The 18,930-nt window shown below is 46.6% G+C and overlaps 1 protein-coding gene across 2 annotated transcripts in view; it reads right to left on the bottom strand.

Moving 5' to 3' along the window:
* The window catches only part of TRPM7 (transient receptor potential cation channel subfamily M member 7), a 2,096,104-nt gene that overhangs the window by 1,586,788 nt on the left and 490,386 nt on the right, over nucleotides 1-18,930 (bottom strand). For both annotated transcript variants that reach the window (XM_085644243.1, XM_085644244.1), the window contains exon 8: nucleotides 10,136-10,310. In XM_085644243.1, the coding sequence (XP_085500369.1) occupies nucleotides 10,136-10,310 (175 nt within the window). The remainder of the gene's footprint in view (nucleotides 1-10,135; nucleotides 10,311-18,930) is intronic.

Genomic DNA, 18,930 nt, shown 5'->3' with positions numbered 1-18,930 from the left:
AGATGGAGTTTTGTCTAGTGGAAGGGTTGACTCCTGGAAAGGTAGCACAGATGGTTAATGTGCCTGCTGCAAAGAACATGTACCATGCAGATCACAAAGTGCACTGCTTTAATGGGGGACCATGATGAATGGTCATTTAATGTCAGCTGTAGATGATGGATCCCTGAACAGTGTCATGTATGTGCATGTTTGCATTGTGCTGAGGGGATTACCAGGTAATTATTCACGCAGCTCTCTGATGGATGTCACATGTGGTTTTTCTGAGTCCCCAGATAGATCATGCAGTCTGTGTGTTCTCTTTTGTACTGCCAGTCACCGGTGTACTCAACTGTGTAGCCTTGGACCGGGTCATGTATGTGCATGTAACTTGCATGATCGAGGTAACTATTAGTGGCGATACTACTTGTCTCTCAGACCTCTTTCAAGTGGTCGCTGTCTTTTTTCCCCAGCAACACCCCCTCCCCAGGGGCGGCAATCTGAGAGATAGCCCCGGGCGCAACAAGCTCTAGCTACACCTCTGCCCCCAAAGTCACTTTTATGCATTCCTGATGCACGATCGTGCAGCAGGAATGGCCACTAGCACCAGGTTTTTTTTCTCTCGTTTTTTAGGCAATGGTCGCTCCCCTTATGGCCACACTATTTTTTAAATATTTTAAAGTGCAAACAAAATCAAAGAGGTAGCAGACGATACGTTACAAGAGGAAAAAGTGATGTGTGCATGTTACAAAGGAGTACAAAATGCAAGTAGAGGTAAAATACTGCAATAAATGGCAGACACTCTGAAAAAAAGAGGAAACGTTATGTTACATGAGGCAATGATGGTAATTGTGCATGTATCAAAAGCAAAACAAAATACAAGAGGTAGCAAACAATACGTTACAAGAGGAAAAGTGACATGTGTGCAAGTTACAAAAGAGTACAAAGTACAAGTAGAGGTATAAAAGTGCAATAAATGGCAGACACTCAAAACACAGGAACACACTGGGAAGGCACTTCTACGGGCATGGAGAACAGAATTTCCTATAATGTAAAGACTTCCTTCAGACAATAGAGAGGGTGTGAATTAAGTTTGGAAGTGTCTTTTCAGGAGGAGAACTTTGAGGTCAGTTTTGAAGGACTGGGAAGAGGGAGGGGGTGGTCCGGAGCTGAGGCTGAGTTCCAGATTCTCGCCGCGTTGCTTGTAAAGGATTGGGCCATCGATCTTTCCTTCTTGAAAGTGGGAGGTTCAAGCAATAAATTTTGCGCAGTACGTGATGGTCTAGAGCATTATATGCATATGTGACATTAATGTTTTTTTCTCCTTTTTACTCTAGTCTAAAGCTTTTGATTCCTGTTTCCGGTTTCGACAGTGGTTGTTCTGCAGTTATGTGTAGTTGCATTGTTTTGGTAAGAATTTTTTGTTGTTGTATTTACTCCAAATGAGTAATATTGTAATGTTTGAATGAATTTTTTTGTAAGTGATGTCATAATGGCAGCATATTTAGTTAGTGGTTTGAGCATGACATTCTTTGCGATGTGTTTTGCATAGTCTTATGTGTAATTTCTTTTCTCTTTCTTTTTTAGTGGGATATTGTTGATCCATACTGTGTCTGTACAGAGTAGGTGGTGGTGAGTAGTTTAGCTGCCTCTGGCAAGTGAGTGGTATTGTTTTGGAGTATATATGAGTTTTTGATAAAGGTGCTTTTTGTTTATTACTTATTTTACAAAGTGTTTGTTGTTGTTGACTTGTTTGACAAGTTACCTTTATTAGTAAGCAATATGGCTAGCCGTAGAATGACTGCTCAACAGGTGGTTGGTATGCTTCTTGAATCTTCCTCGGAGCAGGATTATGAGACTGACAGTGCGTCTGAGGGAGAGGAGGGAGGGGAAGATTCTGGCAGTGAGTTTTCTCTCAACATGGAATCATCGGATGATGAAGGTACTCTCAGTGCAGATGAAGGTACTCTTGGTGTGGATGAAGCAACTCTCAGTGCGGATGAAGTGCCTGTCTTAGAGGAGGAAACTGCTGTGCCGATGGTGCAAGAGGCATCTGGATTGCAGTCTGAGGTTGCTAGGCTTCCTACTGGAAGTGCTGGACTTTGGGTTGATCCAAACATGGTGCAGCCGGTGTTACCTGCCTTTAGTGGTGATGCAGGGTGTACAGTGGATTGTGAACACTTTTTGCCTATACAGTTTTTTCAGTTGTTTATGGATGATGTATTTTTGGGTGAGATTGTTGAGCAGAATTGTATGCTGAACAGTTTTTGAGGGACAACAGTGACAAACTTAGGCCCCAGTCTAGAGCTACCCGGTGGACTCCCATATATCTGGAATAGATTAAGAAGTATTTGGGTTTGACTTTATTGATGGGTGTGGTAAGGAAGCCAACCTTGGCTTCATATTGGTCTACTAGCCCCTTGTTGGCAACTGCCATTTTGCCTGCAGTTATGACTCGTAATCAGTATTTACTTTTGCTACGTATGCTGCATTTTGTTGATAATTCTATGGCGTTGCCACGAGATCACCCTGACTGTGACAGTCTTTTTAAGATTCGGACCGTTCTTGATCACTTTGTTTTTTTTTTTTTTTTGGTTTTTTTTTTTTTTGAAAACCTTTATTGATATTTCAATCAATTACACGCATGGGCCTACAACCCCCGGGGCCGGCCGCTAAACAGTCAGGATAACAGAAAGCAAGTTTATCACAGTCAGCACCTCGGGGTGCAAAATCTCGACGTTAGCATACTCTCAGTCTCTGAACGGCCCAAGTAGGAGAAAAAGATAATAAAGGTTTACATTTTATAATAGAAGAGGATGGAAGGATCAGGCGCCAAACAGTTTCCCAGCAGCGAAAAATGGCAGGCAGAATGATGAACGTAAACAATAAACAACAGTCTATCTAGGCAATGGCGCTGAAACAGGAAGTTCAGGATGTGAAGGGTTGACACGGCCATTTGCGCCTGCGACCCCCCTGCCCCAAGACCCAGGAAACTCCACGGAAATTATGGCACTCAGGAAACAGCAGTGATTAACAACAAAGGAGGTCTACCATGCTGATCCCAGAAAAAGACAGAAGAATAAGAGAAGAAAAGGAGGCCATAGAAAAAAGGGGTTAAAGACTAAAGAATCCCCCCCCCAACCCCCCACCCTGCACCTCTGCAGATGAGTACGCCCCCCCCCCCCCCCCAGCAGTGTGCCTGTCGCCCCTGAACCAGACCCGAAATATAGAAGAAACAGAGAAAAAGAGTAGGAAAAGAACCCCCACCAGACGGGGGGGGGTAGAGAGAGTATTAATAAACTGGAGGAGGGCCTGTAAAACACGCCCCCGGCTTCTCCCTCCCGCACCATACGTTTTCCCGCAAAGCATACAATACAGAACACGAAATCGACCCTGTCAAAGTGAAGTAAGGAGCATTACGCACTTGGTACACTAACAGTTATGCCGTGAGAGCACACAACGCCCGAGCCTGCCCGCCTAGTAGATGACCATCTCTGAAGGGTCAGCCTCATCCTTGGCCACTCTTTGCAAACCCACCCATGCATACCCCTCGTCCCAGTGCCATGTCCAGTGTTACCAGGAAGAAAAGCGTCCAATAAAGATCAGGAAGCGACACACACAAGTAGGGTAGAGGGCTCTGAAGGTCGACACAATCAGCTCTATGGAGGGTCGTCTTTCCCAGTGCTGAGCTAGGATTTACACCGCACACCAGGCCCAGAAAGGCGGAATCAGGCAGAGTAGGCGACCGTTGCTTGGATGGCGCCTGAGTCGTCGGAGGCCGCGCACGGGACAAGGCCACCACCCCCCACTCATGTCCGAAACCTCCGGAACAGACCAGATCCACAGCCAGCTGATCGCACGTTAATATACTGTCCGGAGAGTCCAGGCGTGCACTATTCACAGGGGCGGCCACTACACTGTCCCCTCGTGCGCGGCGTAAGAAGTCCCAGTGTACCTGGGGATAGGCGGGCGGCAACTGTTCCAACGCTGATGTCACTCCATCGAGCTTGCTCCCCAACACCCGGGCGCCGTGAACCAAGGTGAAATGAAGGGCACCGAGGGCCTCGAGAAGGTCACCGTACCCCAGTACAGCTCCCGGCGCCTGCTCCGCTACGCTCCTCAGAGGCGCACCCTCCCAATCCTGCTGCAACCCAGTGTACAGGGTAGTGGACACTGTCCTACCAAAATGGCCGCTGGGTAGATCCAACCCAGATCGGGACCGGGACTCAGGCCCAAGCGCCTCGGGTTCCATGTCGCTGGAAACAGGGTTCCGGGGGCAGGCAAATGATGTGTCCGGTGTGTGGTCACGGGCCACAGTCGTCCCCACGACGGACCAGCGTCCGCGAAAATCCGGGAGCAGCCCGCGAGAATCGGGGCGAGTTACGGGCGGCGTCCGGGCAGCTCACCGGCGAAGGCTGAGGCAATCACTGGAGAGTCCTGGAGTGGCCACCTCGGGCACGCACCCGTTCCGCCACGCGTAGTGGTAGGAACGACCACGGCGAAACGCAGGCCGACATTCGCACCACTCCGGCAGTCCGACTCCACCCAGTCACCGAAGGCCGCTGTTGTTACACTGCCGCCCGGCCACGGCGTCCACTCGAGGTCCCGGCTCCAGGGCTGCACAGGCCGCAAACTTTAGACGGACATTTCTCCGGCGGTACCGCTGCCAGAAACCTCGGGGTCACACGGTCGGTTGCCACTCGCGTTCACCAACACGGGCAGATAGCGCAGGCTAAGGATCTCGTGCAGGATATCTGTGCGGGGTGCGGAGGTTCACGGAGCCGGGAGCCTACGCTGCCATCCCGGTCGCCATCTTGGCTCCTCCTCCTTGATCACTTTGTTGATCGATTTTCTGAGATCTATGCTCCTGGGAAAGAAATATCTATTGATGAGTCTTTGGTCTTGTTCAAGGGCAGTTTGGTTTTTAGGCAGTACATCCCTAGCAAGAGGGCACGCTATGGAATTAAGCTGTATATGTTGTCTGAGAGTAGGACAGGATATATTTTTAATTTTCGTGTGAACACTGGTAGAGATTCTACTATTGACCCCCCAGGTTGTCCGTCCACTTTTGGAGTTTCAGAGAAAATGGTGTGGGATCTTGCTAGAAGACTGTTTAACAGAGGCCACCATTTGTACCTTGATAACTTCTATACTGCTGTGCAATTATTTAAGGAATTGTATAAAGTGGACACTTTTGCATGTGGCACAATCCGCTCTAACCGTAAAGGTTATCCGAAAGAGCTTGTTTGCAAAAAACTTCAGAGGGGGCAGTGCAGTTCCTTGCGTAGTGATGAACTACTAGCTGTAAAATTTGTGGACAGGAGGGATGTGTACATGCTGACTACCATCCATGATGAGATTACTTCACCTGTGGCTGTTTGGGGTCAGGTTGCTGAAGTGCGCAAACCTGTGTGCATTCTAGACTACAATAAGCACATGGGTGGTGTTGACAGAGTAGATCAGAGGTTGGAACCTTACTCTGCTATTCGGAAGGCTTATGTTTGGTATAAGAAGTTGGCCATCCATTTCTTCGAATTAGCAAATTTCAATGCTTTTATTGTGTTTAAGGAGTGTTCTCCTGCGTCAAAGTTGACATTTCTTCAGTTTCAGCACTCTGTGATAGCTATCCTTGTTGTTGTGGAACAGGCAAGTGTTCCTAGATTTGGAGTGGTGGAGGATGTGGTTCGATTGAAAGATCGCCACTTACCTGATTTCATCCCTCCCACACCGTCAAAAGATTTTCCCACTAGGAGATGCAGAGTCTGTTGGCGAAGAGGTACGCGGAAGGAGATTCGTATGTACTGCCCCGACTGTCCTTCTAAACCTGGGCTGTGTGTCCCTGCTTGTTTGAGAGCGTACCACACGCAAAATAATTTTTGGGAGCATTCATGAGTGGTAAAGTGAACTGCCTGGTCTGTATTCTTTAAAGAATTTGATTCTGTTTCAAGGTTGGCGTTAGTGCAATGTATTTAGTTTCTGATTTTGTGTTTGTAGATTTGTATCTATTTGCGGTTTGTTTGTGTTTTTATTTTTGTCTAAAAAAATCCTAAATGTGTTGGCGGTGTGCGTGGAATGGTGCTTGGCTGGTGGTGTGCGTGGACTGGTACGTGGCTGGCGGTATGCGTGGACTGGCGGTGTGTGTGGACTGGCGCTTGGCTGGTGGTGTGCGTGGACTGGCGCTTGGCTGGCGGTGTGCGTGGATTGGCGATTGGCTGCTGGTGTGCCTGGACTGGCGATTGGCTGGCGGTGTGCCTGGACTGGTGTTTGGCTAGCAGTGTGCGTGGACTGGTGTTTGGCTAGCAGTGTGCGTGGACTGGCGCTCGGCTAGCAGTGTGCGTGGACTGGCGCTCGGCTAGCAGTGTGCGTGGACTGGCGCTCGGCTAGCAGTGTGCGTGGACTGGCGCTCGGCTAGCAGTGTGCGTGGACTGGCGCTCGGCTGGCTGTGTGTGAGTAGTGACTTGCTGCTGGTCACTACACACACTGCTAGCTGAGTGCCACTCCACGCAATCCATCAGCTTGTGTAGTTGCTGTGTCAGGAATGTCGGCGTGTGAAAGTGATGGGCCCTTGAATGGCGCTGTGTGCTGGTGTGAGTTTTGTTATGTGATGGGCCCGCGGCTGGCGGTGTGAATGGTTTTGTATGTCTCACACGTATGAAAGGTGTATGAATGGCCTGTAAAGAGGTTGGTGCCTTGTCGTGGCTTTACAGCTCACGAGCTGCAAGTCAATGGTTCAGTTTCTTGCCCTTTCAATTATTAACAGTGCATTTCATTTTTGTGAAATCACTTGCTAATAAAATTTAATATACTGAACCATCACTCGCCCTCGTGCCAAATCCAACCAGTATGTGTGTGTGTTTGAGGAATAGATGGCTGTGCAGGAATCTTTGTCTTTTTAGTTTCTCTGCCAAGGTGTATGTTCCATGTAAGAATAACCCACCAACTGTAGATATTGTCGTAAACCCACGGGAGTTCATGGTGATGTCTCTCTTCTGAATTCAAAAAAGTTATTTTATCCACTATGTCCTGCAAAGCTCAAAATGTCTGTCACATTTTCCTTGCAATATTGTGCCGAAATTCTCACTCTGTAGAAACAAACAACGAATTATGTCAAAACGATCTGGTTTTGCAAGGGGGTCAACTGGCTTTTTGGCCCGTGCTTGGCAGCCATCTAGGGAAACCTATCAAACCCATACATTTCTGAAAACTAGACACACAGGGGCTTCCAGGGAGGTATGGCTTGCGTGTATCCCCCAACGTTTCCTTGGGCCCAAAACGCAGTGATGCCACATCAACATTGCCTATCCCAAAAATCTTTTGGGCCCTTGCCTGTCGCGGGTACTTAGGCCTCCCACACAAGTGAGGCACCATTTTTACCGGGAGACCCAGGGGAACGCTGGGTGGTGGGAAATTTGAGTGAGCCCGGTGATGCCACAACTTTCCCACACAAAAATGTGTGAAAAATGTGATTTTTTTCAGCTAAAATTGAGGTTTGCAGGGGATTCTGGGTAAGGAAACGTTGGGGGATCGACGCAAGCCATACCTCCCTGGAAGCCCCCGGGTGTCTAGTTTTCAGAAATGTATGGGTTTGATAGGTTTCCCTAGATGGCCGCCGAGCACCGGGCCAAAAACCCAAGTGACCCCCCTTGCAAAACCAGGTGGTTTTGAGATAGGCAATTTTGATGTCGCCTCACTGCGTTTTGGGCCCTTGCCTGTCGCGGGTACTTGGGCCTCACACACAAGTGAGGCACCATTTTTACCGGGAGAGCCGGGGGAACGCTGGGTGGTGGGAAATTTGAGTGAGCCCGGCGATGCCACAACTTTCCCACACAAAAATGTGTGAAAAATGTGATTTTTTCAGCTAAAATTGAGGTTTGCAGGGGATTCTGGGTAAGGAAACGTTGGGGGATCCACGCAAGCCATTCCTCCCTGGAAGCACACGGGTGTCTAGTTTTCAGAAATGTATAGGTTTGCTAGGTTTCCCAAGGTGCCCGCAGAGCTAGGGTTCAAAAACTACAGCTAGACATTTTGCCAAAAAAGGGTCATTTTTCACTGCGAAATTGAGGTGTGACCACGTTGCGTTTTGCGTCGTTTACTGTCGCAGGCACTAGGCCGACCCACACAAGTGAGGTACCGTTTTTCTCGTAAGACTTTGGGGAACGCGGGGTGGGTGGAAATTTGTGGATCCACGCAGATTCCGGAACTTTCCACCACAGAAATGTGGGGAAAATGTGTTTTTTTTGACAATTTTTTAGGTCTGCAAGGGATTCTGGGTAACAGACCCTGGTGGGAGGCAGTCAAGTCACCCCATCCTGGATTCCCCTGGGTGTCTAGTTTTCAAAAATGTATAGGTTTGCTAGGTTTCCCAAGGTGCCCGCAGAGCTAGGGTTCAAAAACTAGAGCTAGGCACTTTGTCAAAAAAGGGTACATTTTCACTGCGATATTGACTTGTGACCACGTTGCGTTTTGCGCCGTTTCCTGTCGCGGGCACTATGCCTACCCACACAAGTGAGGTACCATTTTTATCGGGAGACTTAGGGTAATTCAGATTTGTAAAGGAACTGTTATTATCTATTGACTTTCGATGCATTTCTGCCTTCCAAATGAAAGATAGTGTAAAAAAAGAAGTCATTCTAAAAAATGACTGATAATTCTCATGCTAGTATGAGTATTCCCAATTTCAGAAATGTGCAAATATCTACTGTTTCTAAACTCTATATTTTGTTCCCATTTCAGAAATACATAGGTGTCTTTCATACCGATTTTTCCATGTACACATTTTTACAGAATAATTACTATATACCCGGTACATAATAAAAACCATTGCATGTTGCTGCTCAGTTTTTGGCTCTGGGTTCGTCGGGTTCTTGGTGAACCTACAAGTCCTATATATTCCCACAACCAGTAATGTCCAGCGGATGTAATGGTATATTGCTTTCAAAGAGCTGTCATAATTAGAAGAAGTTACAGGTGAAAACGTGGACACAAAAGGCTGTTTTTTTTCAACTAATTTTCAATTTATCCTATATTTAACTGTTAGTTTCTATAAAAAAACCTTGATGGATCTACACAAATGACCCCTTGCTGAATTCAGAATTTTGTCTACTTCTCGAAAATGTATAGCTTTCCAGGATCCATTATTGCTTTTGTACCCATTTCTGCCATTAACTGGAAGGAGGTCAAAAGCACAAAAAATAGCAAAAATAGGCTATGTCCCAGAAAAATGCCAAAACTGTGTAAAAAATGTTGGGTTTCTGACAAAAGTCTGGTATCCCCGAAAAGCTGGGGAAATGGGGATTTCAACCCCACAAACCCTTTTTTGATAACATTTGCAGGGAAAACCCCAGATGCTTTCATTTGCAGCCCGTTTTTCCAATTGTTCCGAAAAAATTTTTTTTTGCTGTAGTTTGGCTCATTTCTGTGACCCCTCCAGGGGAATCCACAAACCCTGAGTACCTTTAGAATCCCCATGATGTTGGAAGAAAAGGACGCAAATTTGGCGTGGATACCTTATGTGGTCAAAAAGTTACAGGGGCCTCATCGCGCACTACCCCAAATAGCCAAAAAAAGGCTTGGCACAGGAGGGGGGAAAGGCCTGGCAGCGAAGGGGTTAAAGATGAAATTAAATTAAATGTAAAAAATATTTATAAAGCGCGTAGCTACCCTAAGGCAATCCAGTGCTGTCAGAAGACAAGGACAAAGAGGCCCATAAGATTAAGTGGAATTCTGGAAAAATCAGGTTTTAAGGAGTTTCGGTAAGGGCATCAGGTTGGGCTCCCCACGTATGTGGGGAGGGAGAGCGTTCCATAGCTCAGCAGAGTTGTTAGTGAAAGAACGCCCGCCACTTCAAGCTCTTTTTATTTAAGGATGCACAGCAAGTGAGAGGTTAGCCGAATGGAGGCTTCTGTTTGGGCGGTAGGGGGTGATCATAGATCGACTGATTGTCGGTCCATTCCCCCAGAAGGACTTATGCGTGATACACATAGCCTTAAATTTGATTCTCTCCTTAATAGGAAACCAATGAAGGCCCGGCCGATTGCCAGTAGGGGATCTGGAGGAGCAGACACTTTTTTTAGGCTGAATTATTAAAATATTGTGTGTTTTATTTGCAAATTGTTCTCATCTTCAAATAAAACAATAAAAAAAATATTATCTGACTTACCCTCCTTCTTCTGTTTGTTTGTGAACATAAGCCAATATGTCTGCTGCTCTTCCAGTTCCTTCACAAACTACCACTGGCACTGGAGGACTTTCCTGAAGATATTCTAACACAGTGAGGATAACATTTGGACCACCTTCGAATACAAGCGCCACCACAGGAACACCTTGGCCAATTCCTTGAAAAACGATTAAAAAAATTTGCAAACACATTAGAAATAGATTTTGAGGGAAAACGGTGCAGCCTGCTTGCGAAATAACCAAGAACAAATAATGAACAGTAACAATTAACAGCTTCCACAATTGCAGTAAATGGGATTTTTTTGCACAAGACCTGCAATCTTATAATAAGGTAGTGGCATGTAAACATCATGTATAGATAAAACGTATAAATCCATACAGTTTTATGCAAAAGACAAAGGACAGCTTAATTTCTAACTCGCAATCAAGTTCTAAGATTGCGAGTTTTTCAACACAAAAACATTCCATACTAGCACCGAGTCAGTGTGTTTCCTACAGTAAGCACACCCACAAACTTTCTTTCTAATCAGGAGAGAAGGGGAGCTTCTTCTACGAGGTACACAGGAGTAGGTAAAGAACCAGATCTGAAGCTCTAATTAGCTTTCAATTATTAGCTCTACTCTCATGTCTTTGATCCTTTCTAGGTTCAGTCTACGAAACAGTACAGCTATCCGACTGTCAAAGAAGACAAACTGTCTTTGTACCAAGAACACAGAGGCTTGCAGCCCGCTTATTATTTACAATTGGTTGGTTTTACCTTCACTCTTACTTACTTTTTATTTGTGTCCCAGTTAGCCTGTCTTGTTTGTCCTTCCATGAAGCATCTCCTCTTTACACTCTTTTCTAATTGACTGTCTTCTATAATTCCACTAATAGCTTTTCAAGCACTACTTTTATCTTTTTATCACTATACACCATGCTTTTAGCATGCAAGAGTCTATGCATTTTCCACCTGTCTCCCTCCTGTAAATCTCTTCCCCTGCACTCTGTGCTGCGATCAACGTAAGAGGACTGAGCCCATTTGGAATCAAAACAGTGGAGTCTCTCCACTTCCATAGAAGGTTAGGTGTAGTGAAAAATGTCGGCAAAATGATATTTTGGCAGATGTAGAAATAGGTCACCATCTTCGGAATGAAGGAGGCGTGAGTCCAAAGAACCAGTTTATCCCGGTAGAAGCTGGTATATGGAGGGTTAACTAAAAGAGCTTGAAGGTCACTGACCAGTCTGACTGATGTGATGACCACCAAGAAGGCTGTCCTTAGAATTGGGTGTCTGAGCAGACAGCTATGCAGGGGTTTGAATAGGGATCTGATGAGAAAAGTTAGGACCAAATTAAGGTCCCACTGGGGCATGGTGAAGGGGGGAGGAGGAAACAAATGTTGCAAGCCCTTAAGAAAACGTATCACAAGGGGTGACAAACATTGAGGGCTCGTCTGGCAACCGCAAGAAAGCAGATATGGCCGAAAGATAACCTTTAACTGTGCCCAAGGCATTGCATTGCGGGGCAAAAAACAGCATAAGCAATAACGCCTTCGACAAGAAGGCCAACCCTGTGACAGGAGGAGCACAAAGCCACAAATTTGTCCCAAATGGAGGTGTACACAATCTTTGTTGAGGGACGTCTGGGTGCCAAGATGACATCAGAAATCTTGGGAGGAAGATCAAAGGCATTCAACTGTCACTGCTCTAGCTCCATGGTTGAAGGTGGAGTTTGCGTAGGTTCAGCTGCAGAACCCTGCCCTGCATCTGGGACAAGAGGTCTTCCTGAAGAGGCATCCTAACCAAAGTACAGATGCTCATGCTAAGGAGTTCGGGATACCAACCTTTCCTTGCCCAATTCAGAGCCACTAAGAGGACTTGGTCCCAGTCAGTCCCGATCTTCCTGACAACTCAGGTTCAGGAGCGGTATCATCGGAAAGGCATGCAGGAATCCCAGATTCTAGTCCAATCAGAATGAGTCTCCAATGGAGAGCTGTTTTGGAAGCTCCAACACGCAGAAAAGCAGACACTGCACATTCTAGGCAGTGGCAAATAAATCAAGACAGGGTTCTCTCCCTTCTTGGAAAAGACAGTGTGCAACCTCTGGGTGTAGATGCCATTTTTTGATCCACAAGGCATCAGCAGCTGAGTTTGTCCACCTTGGCGTTCAAAGATCCCACCAGGTCCTGTAAAATCAAGAAGATGTCCTGTTGCTCCAGCCAGATCCAGGAGACTCTTAGAACCGGGTCCACAAATCCACTCCACCCAGTTTGTTGCAATACCACATTGTGGTGGTGTTCTTTGTGAACACCTGAACCAACTTTCCTTTGATGGATGGGAGGAAGGCTTTCAAAGCCAAGCCAATCACTCTGAGTTCTAGAAGACTGAAGTGGATCTGGGACTCCACCAGAGGACAGTGTCCTCTGATCACCGCCTCTCGCATGTGGCCACCTCAACCCAGAAGTGATGCGTTGGTCACCACTGTCAGTTCCAGGAGCGGAAGGAAGAGAGGTCTGGTCTACTGTTGGTCCAATCGTGGTTCATTAACCACTACTGCAGATCTTTTCCAGTCTCCTTCGAAATCTAGCCGTAGAGATTTCCCTAATGCTGCACTCACTGGAGCTTAGGATCCCACTGCAGAGCCCACATGTGCCTTTGGGCATGCTTCACCAGCAGGATGCAGGAGGCCATCAGACCCAGCAGCCCCAGTATCAGTCTTACCGAAATTCAGGACAGAGGTTGAAACATCGGGATCATAGCATGAATATCCTGAATATTCCTGATATCCTGGAATTCCAGGTCTCTACGCTCTGGAAAGTAGATGCAGAACTGCACCGTGTTCGGAATAGCTCAGATGAAATGGAGCGTCTGAGATGCAGTCAAGTGCGACTTTGGCATGTTGATAGTGAACCCCAGTGAATGCAGGAGGTGCACCATAGTCTGGAGAAAGGAGACTACTGCCTGTGGAGAGCCTGCCTTACGCAGCCCACTGGGACCCCTGACCTCTAAAGGTAGGCTGCAATCACCACCACTTTCATAAAAACCATGGGGTCACTGGTGAGGGCGAAGGGGAGCACAGTGAACTGGAAGTGCTTGTGACCTACTGGAAACTGCAGGTACTGCCTGCAAGGCTGAATGACGGGGATGTGAAATTAAGTATTCTGCAAGTCCAACACCGCCATCCAGGCTCCAGGGCAGACAGACCTGAGCCAAGGTGAGAATCTTGAATTTCGCTTTTTTCCAGTGATGAGGGGTGCAGATCTAGTATGGGACGGAGGCCTCCATCCATTTTAGGTACCAGAAAGTAGATGGACTGGATTGAACGCCCTACTTCTGGTGCTGGCACAACCTCAATAGCTCCTTTGGTGAACAGACCTTGCACCTCCTGACGGAACAAGTAGAGATGGTCCTCAGTGAGCCATTCAAGAAGCATGTGGCCGAAAGATGTATTCACCAACCAAAAGACCAAGCTGATGGAAGAGAAGATTCTCTGCTCAAAGGTGTCCAGCCTCTTGGATTCCCTTCCAGGTGAAGAGGAAGGAAATGCATTTGGGTTGACCTTTGCTGTTCAGGCCTGAGCTGCCAGGCTCTCAAGGGAGGTGTCCTAGGAGAGGAAGATTGGGTCTGATGGGGTGGGACGATGGCAACAGATAATCATGCAGTGCATCTGAGCACCTGTGCAAGGTTTCGTCCAGGCCCCCAGGTTGAAAGAACGTCTGTTAGGGCCTCATTAAAGGGGATCAATGGTTTGCAGACTTTGCACCCAGGTGAAGCACCTCCGTCAAGACACTGGTCTTGACCTCGGCAGCTGGCAGTTGTAGATTGAGGACCTCCACTGCCCTACACATCATGGTCGCAAAAGTTGTGCCTTCCTTCAAAACAGAGACCGGAAGGGAAAGCATGCAGGTGCCATCACCCAGCTCCTCATACCTGTTGTTCCACCTCAAAGGATCAATACCATTCTGTCATCCGCTCCTTCAGGAGGGAATGGGCAGTCTAAGGATAGCAAGCCCAAAGAGGCATATGGCTTGGATGGCGCTGGAGTCTATGTCGAGCGGCATCGGTTGGAGCCTTTTCAGGGTCAGGAATGGCAACAGGCTCATTGTCTAGCAGTGCCGGGGGCAAGGAAGACTGCATCAGGAGGATCAGGGACAGGGTGGGTGCAAGCATCTGTGGCAGTGGTGTTGGGCAGTGGGCAGATGCGATCCAGAGAGGCTGGCTGCTGTCGGGGGCAAACTCTCCAGAGGTAGCCCAGCAGTTTTACTTCTCGGCTCCATGGAGCCGGAAGTGTCACTAGAAAGAGTCAGTGGCCCAAAGATGGCATGCATGGTATCGTAATTTCTTTCTTTTATTGGGGAGGGGTCGTTCCAGCTCCTGGTAAACTCTAAGAAGCACAGAGAGGGGGGCTGGATGCCGGCTCTGCAAGTGGAGTGAGGAGCGGGCCTGGAAGTAAATCGTATAGATGAGTAAGCCGAATAATTATTTGCTGACTTCTTGTGCTTCTTGGACTTACCAGACTTTGAGGAAGACGTTTGGAGCGGGAAGACTAAAGCTAACGGGAACGACTTGAGGAGCAACCATGAAATCTCCTTCAAAAGGACTGAGAACAGAGCCTTCTGCAGTGCTGCCAGGAGCTTACTCACCCGTTCGCAGATCTCCTGGGGTTGATTCTACTTGCACTTGGTGCTTGCCTTCAGGTCGTGGATTAACACCAGGAACCAAAAACAGACCAAATGGAAATCAGACACAGACATCTGACTGTGTGATATTCCCCAAAAGGTTTAAACCCCATGCGCTCCCAGTGTGACAAATTCTTAGCACACTCAAATCAAATCAAATCAGGGACATTTGTATAGCGCACACAACACTCGGAAGTCTCATGGCGCTTGCAGATGGCTCTGATGGAGTACTAGCTTAGTTATCAAATAGCCATGACTTCAGCTACTTTCGGAAGCAGTTATGATCCGGGATGGTACGCAAGTTGGAAGGAATTTTGTTCCATGGTGCAGGGACGAGAAAGCAAAAAGACCTGCCCCCTTTTCTGGCGGTACGGATTCTGAGAGGGGTAAGCAATGATTCGTTGCTAGATCTGAGCGCCCGGCGTGGCTGGTAACAACATCGTTTTTTGGACCAGTATCCCGGGCCTTTGCCATACACATGCTTGTGTGTCAGACAAAGGATCTTGAATAGAATTCGTTTTCTCACCGGGAGCCAATGTAAAGATCTTAGACAGGGAGCGGAGAGAGATCTGGGCGGAAGATTTAGGACCAATCTGGCCACAGTGTTCTGCAAGATTTGAAGTCTATTTAGAAGGCTTTCATTAATTGAGAACAACAGCGCATTTCCATAGTCCATTCGATTTATTATTAGTCCCTGGACTAATGGTTTCCTGGCCTCCATAGGAATCCATTTGAAGACCTTTCGTAGGCTACGCATCACTCTGAAACAGATACCGATAATATGGTTGATCTGACTTTTCATGGACAATTGGTTGTCCATGTAGAAACCTAAGTTTTGTACAGTTGGTTTGGAGGTTGGACAAGGGCCGAGGTTTGGGGGCCACCAGTCGTGAGACCAATGTTCCTGGGCCTTAACGAAAAGCATTATCTCCGACTTGCCTCTGTTCAGTTGAAGGTGGTTGGTACTCATCCACCTATCAATATGGGACCTGCACTCTTTAAAACGCTGCTTAGTTTCTGCGGGATCTGGGAGCACATTATTCAAATTGGGTCAACAAAAAGTAAAAAACAAAAATAAAAAAAAAGCTGGTTAAAAGTGACTGAGGTAGAACTTCTGATCTGCGCTGTTGGCACCCCAGTCGTCACTTCCAACGCAGCCGATTAACACCACCTACTGGCATGCAGAGGTACTGGTCAAGGTTTTCAAGATCCAGTATGATGCTTGAGAAATTTTCTTAGGTGAGGTATTTGTGGTTAGAAGTCTCTATCAGAAAGTACAGGATTGACCAGGATACTGTAAAGAACAAGTTACTTATCTTTGTTAGTGCTTGTTCTGGCAGATTTTATGTTAAAAATATTTATAGATCGCACATACACCATATAGTTTCTTGGCGCTAAATATAAGAGGTAGCCTGCTGCTCGTTAGATCATTCATATGCCTGGGAGAACAACCAAGTTTTTAAAAAGTCTCCTGAAATGAGAGTAACTGGTAGAGGATCAGATGTTAAAGGGGAGTGAATTCCCAAAAATTAGGGGCCAAGGTCACATATCTAGATCCGCCTAGTCTTTTCCGTTTGAAGGTGGGGATAACCAGAAGGTTCTCATTGGATGACCTCAGGTCTGGGTGGGGGCATACCTCTGAATAAATTCCGGACATGAGCCGTGAAGGGATTTAAAGATGAGGCATCAAATCTTAAATGCACAGTGTTGTGTTGTGTTACTGGGAGCCAATGTAGCTTCTTCATTAGCGGAGTGGCGTGGTGCCATCTCGGCTGATGATAAATCAGTCTAGCTGCCTGATTTTGCACCAACTACAATCTTTTTATTAAATACCCCAGGTGGCCAAAGTAAATTTTATTAGCATAATCAATATGAGAAATGACCAAAGATAGGACGACCTGGATAAGAGCTTCCGTAGTGAGGAATCTGATAATTTTCCTGAACTTCCTAAGTTGAAAAAAGCAGGTAGAAACTACCGTCCCGATCTGGGACTTCAAGGTCAGGTCACTATCAATTGTGAGATCAAGGCTCTTGGCTGAAGAAAGATGGAAGTGGTGGCGCTACCAACTCAGCTGGACTGAAATTCGAGTTCCAGGGAATTCGAGAGCCACTGACTAAGATCAATTCTGTTGTGTCTGGGTTTAATTTAAGTGATTATTATTCATCCAGTTACGTATATGTAACATAGTTGTCTGGAAGCTCAAGATGGAGTCAGGGGTGTTGTCGATGGTGAAAATAAATTGCAGATCATCTGCATAATTGAAAGTACACAGCTTTTTCACCCAGAGACTGGATAAGTGGAAAGATGTACAGATTGAACAAGGCTTGGGACAAGGACGAGCCTTGCGGCACACCACAGGTTAATTTAACTCTGGGAGCCATGAATTGGGAAAGGCGGACTGATTGGGACCGATCATCTAAGTAGGACGTCAGCCATTGGAGGGCAGGTCCCTGAATCCCTGCGTCTCTGACACGGTCCACCAAGATTTCATATTTGACCGTGTCGAAAGCCGCCGAGAGATATCGAGGAGCACTAGAGTCTGAGTACAGCCCTTATCTGCTTGTCTCCTCATTTCATCTAGTACAGTCAGGATTACTGCTTCAATTGAGTGAGAGGGACATAAGCCTGCTTGGTGAGTGTTTAGAAATTGAGACTGTTCAATGAAAGAGCAGAGACAGTTGGTGACAGGGGCTTCCAATGCCTTAGCCAAGAAGGGGAGGAGTGAGATGGGGCGATAGTTTGATACTCTACCTAACCACAAATTCTTCACTTTAAATTACCTCAGGTGCCAGACCGACTTAATCAGGAGAATTTTGTAACAATGCACCTGCGCACAACTAGAAGGCATTTTGCGGCTCTGAATTGGCTCCATACTGCCCAGAAGTGACAAAGCAGAGCCATATATAAGCGCTACCCTGTGCACTGATGTCCATTTCTAATCTTTGCTGTTTTGTGCATGCAGTCGAGGAGCGTGAACAATTATTAGTTACAGTGTGCAGAGTACTTACTTGAGACCTTTTCAATAGTTAAAAAAGAGAGCACTCAACAGACCTGGGAATGGATTGGACAGTGAAGAATCTGCAGTTATGAGTCCCCACCAGAAAGAGTGTTAGTTTACCAACGGTAAGTAACTTGTTCTTCTGACAGATATTTGTAACCACAGAGCCCTTTCCACCGACCTCGCTGTCAAGGCAGTAGTGCTTCGTGAACATGCACCAATGCCCAAGTCACAGACTGGCAGATATCAAGGACATGCAAAGCCTTGCTCTAACTCAGTGGTAGAGGTCTCATCCTTGGTGGGAATTGGTTCTCAGATCTATCATGGCTTGTTATATGGTCAGTTCACAGCAGATCTTAATGCAGAGGACTATCCACCTGAACAAAATCCTACTCTGCATAGCCTTTCCTTTCTGTGCTTCAGAGAACACCACAAAAACCTAGTAGTCCACTTAAACGATATATGTAAAAGCTTAAAACCCTACTTGGGTACACCCGATGGAGCCTTTCCTCTTTAGATTGGTGGGGAAGACCAAATAATGCTGGTAGAAGAATTAACATCATGGAAGGGAATCACAACTTTTGATAAGAAGGTACCGAAGTCCTCAGCACCAACATGTTCAGAAGCAACATTGTGAAGGATGGTTGCACCACCAGTGTCTAAAGTTCACTTACGCAACAAGCTGACATTATCTGTCTTCAAGGTCAGTAGATGTAGTGAGCAGCTCAGCATACAGTCGGAGGGAGTACCAGAGGTGTCTCAAGACCAACTTAATGTCCAATTGTGGCATCAAATATGGCTTGGGAGGGAACTTTTATCAAATGTTAAAAAAAAAATTAAAAAAAAAAAAATCACAACAGGTGATTTGAACAATCAGAAAGGTCAAAAGGGCTGAAAATGTACTTTTTACAGTTCTCTTTGCAAGGCCTTGCTCGGGTTAAGACAAAAAAAAAGGATGTATGATGGCTTTTGGGGGTGGGGGGGGATTGGGAAATACCAAGGGAGGGGTGAGGGAAGGCGGGAGGAGGCAGAAAAGAAGGGGGGAAAGGAAAGAAGGAAAGGGAGTAGTCCATGCCCTCTGCAATAAATCAGTCATCGGCAAGAGTTTCATCTTGAACTTT

Source organism: Triturus cristatus, chromosome 3_1 (assembly GCF_964204655.1).
Source record: "Triturus cristatus chromosome 3_1, aTriCri1.1, whole genome shotgun sequence".
Classification (NCBI taxonomy): Eukaryota; Metazoa; Chordata; class Amphibia; order Caudata; family Salamandridae; genus Triturus; species Triturus cristatus.
Note: the sequence above shows the minus strand (reverse complement) of the source record. Positions and strands in the feature narration are given on the sequence as shown.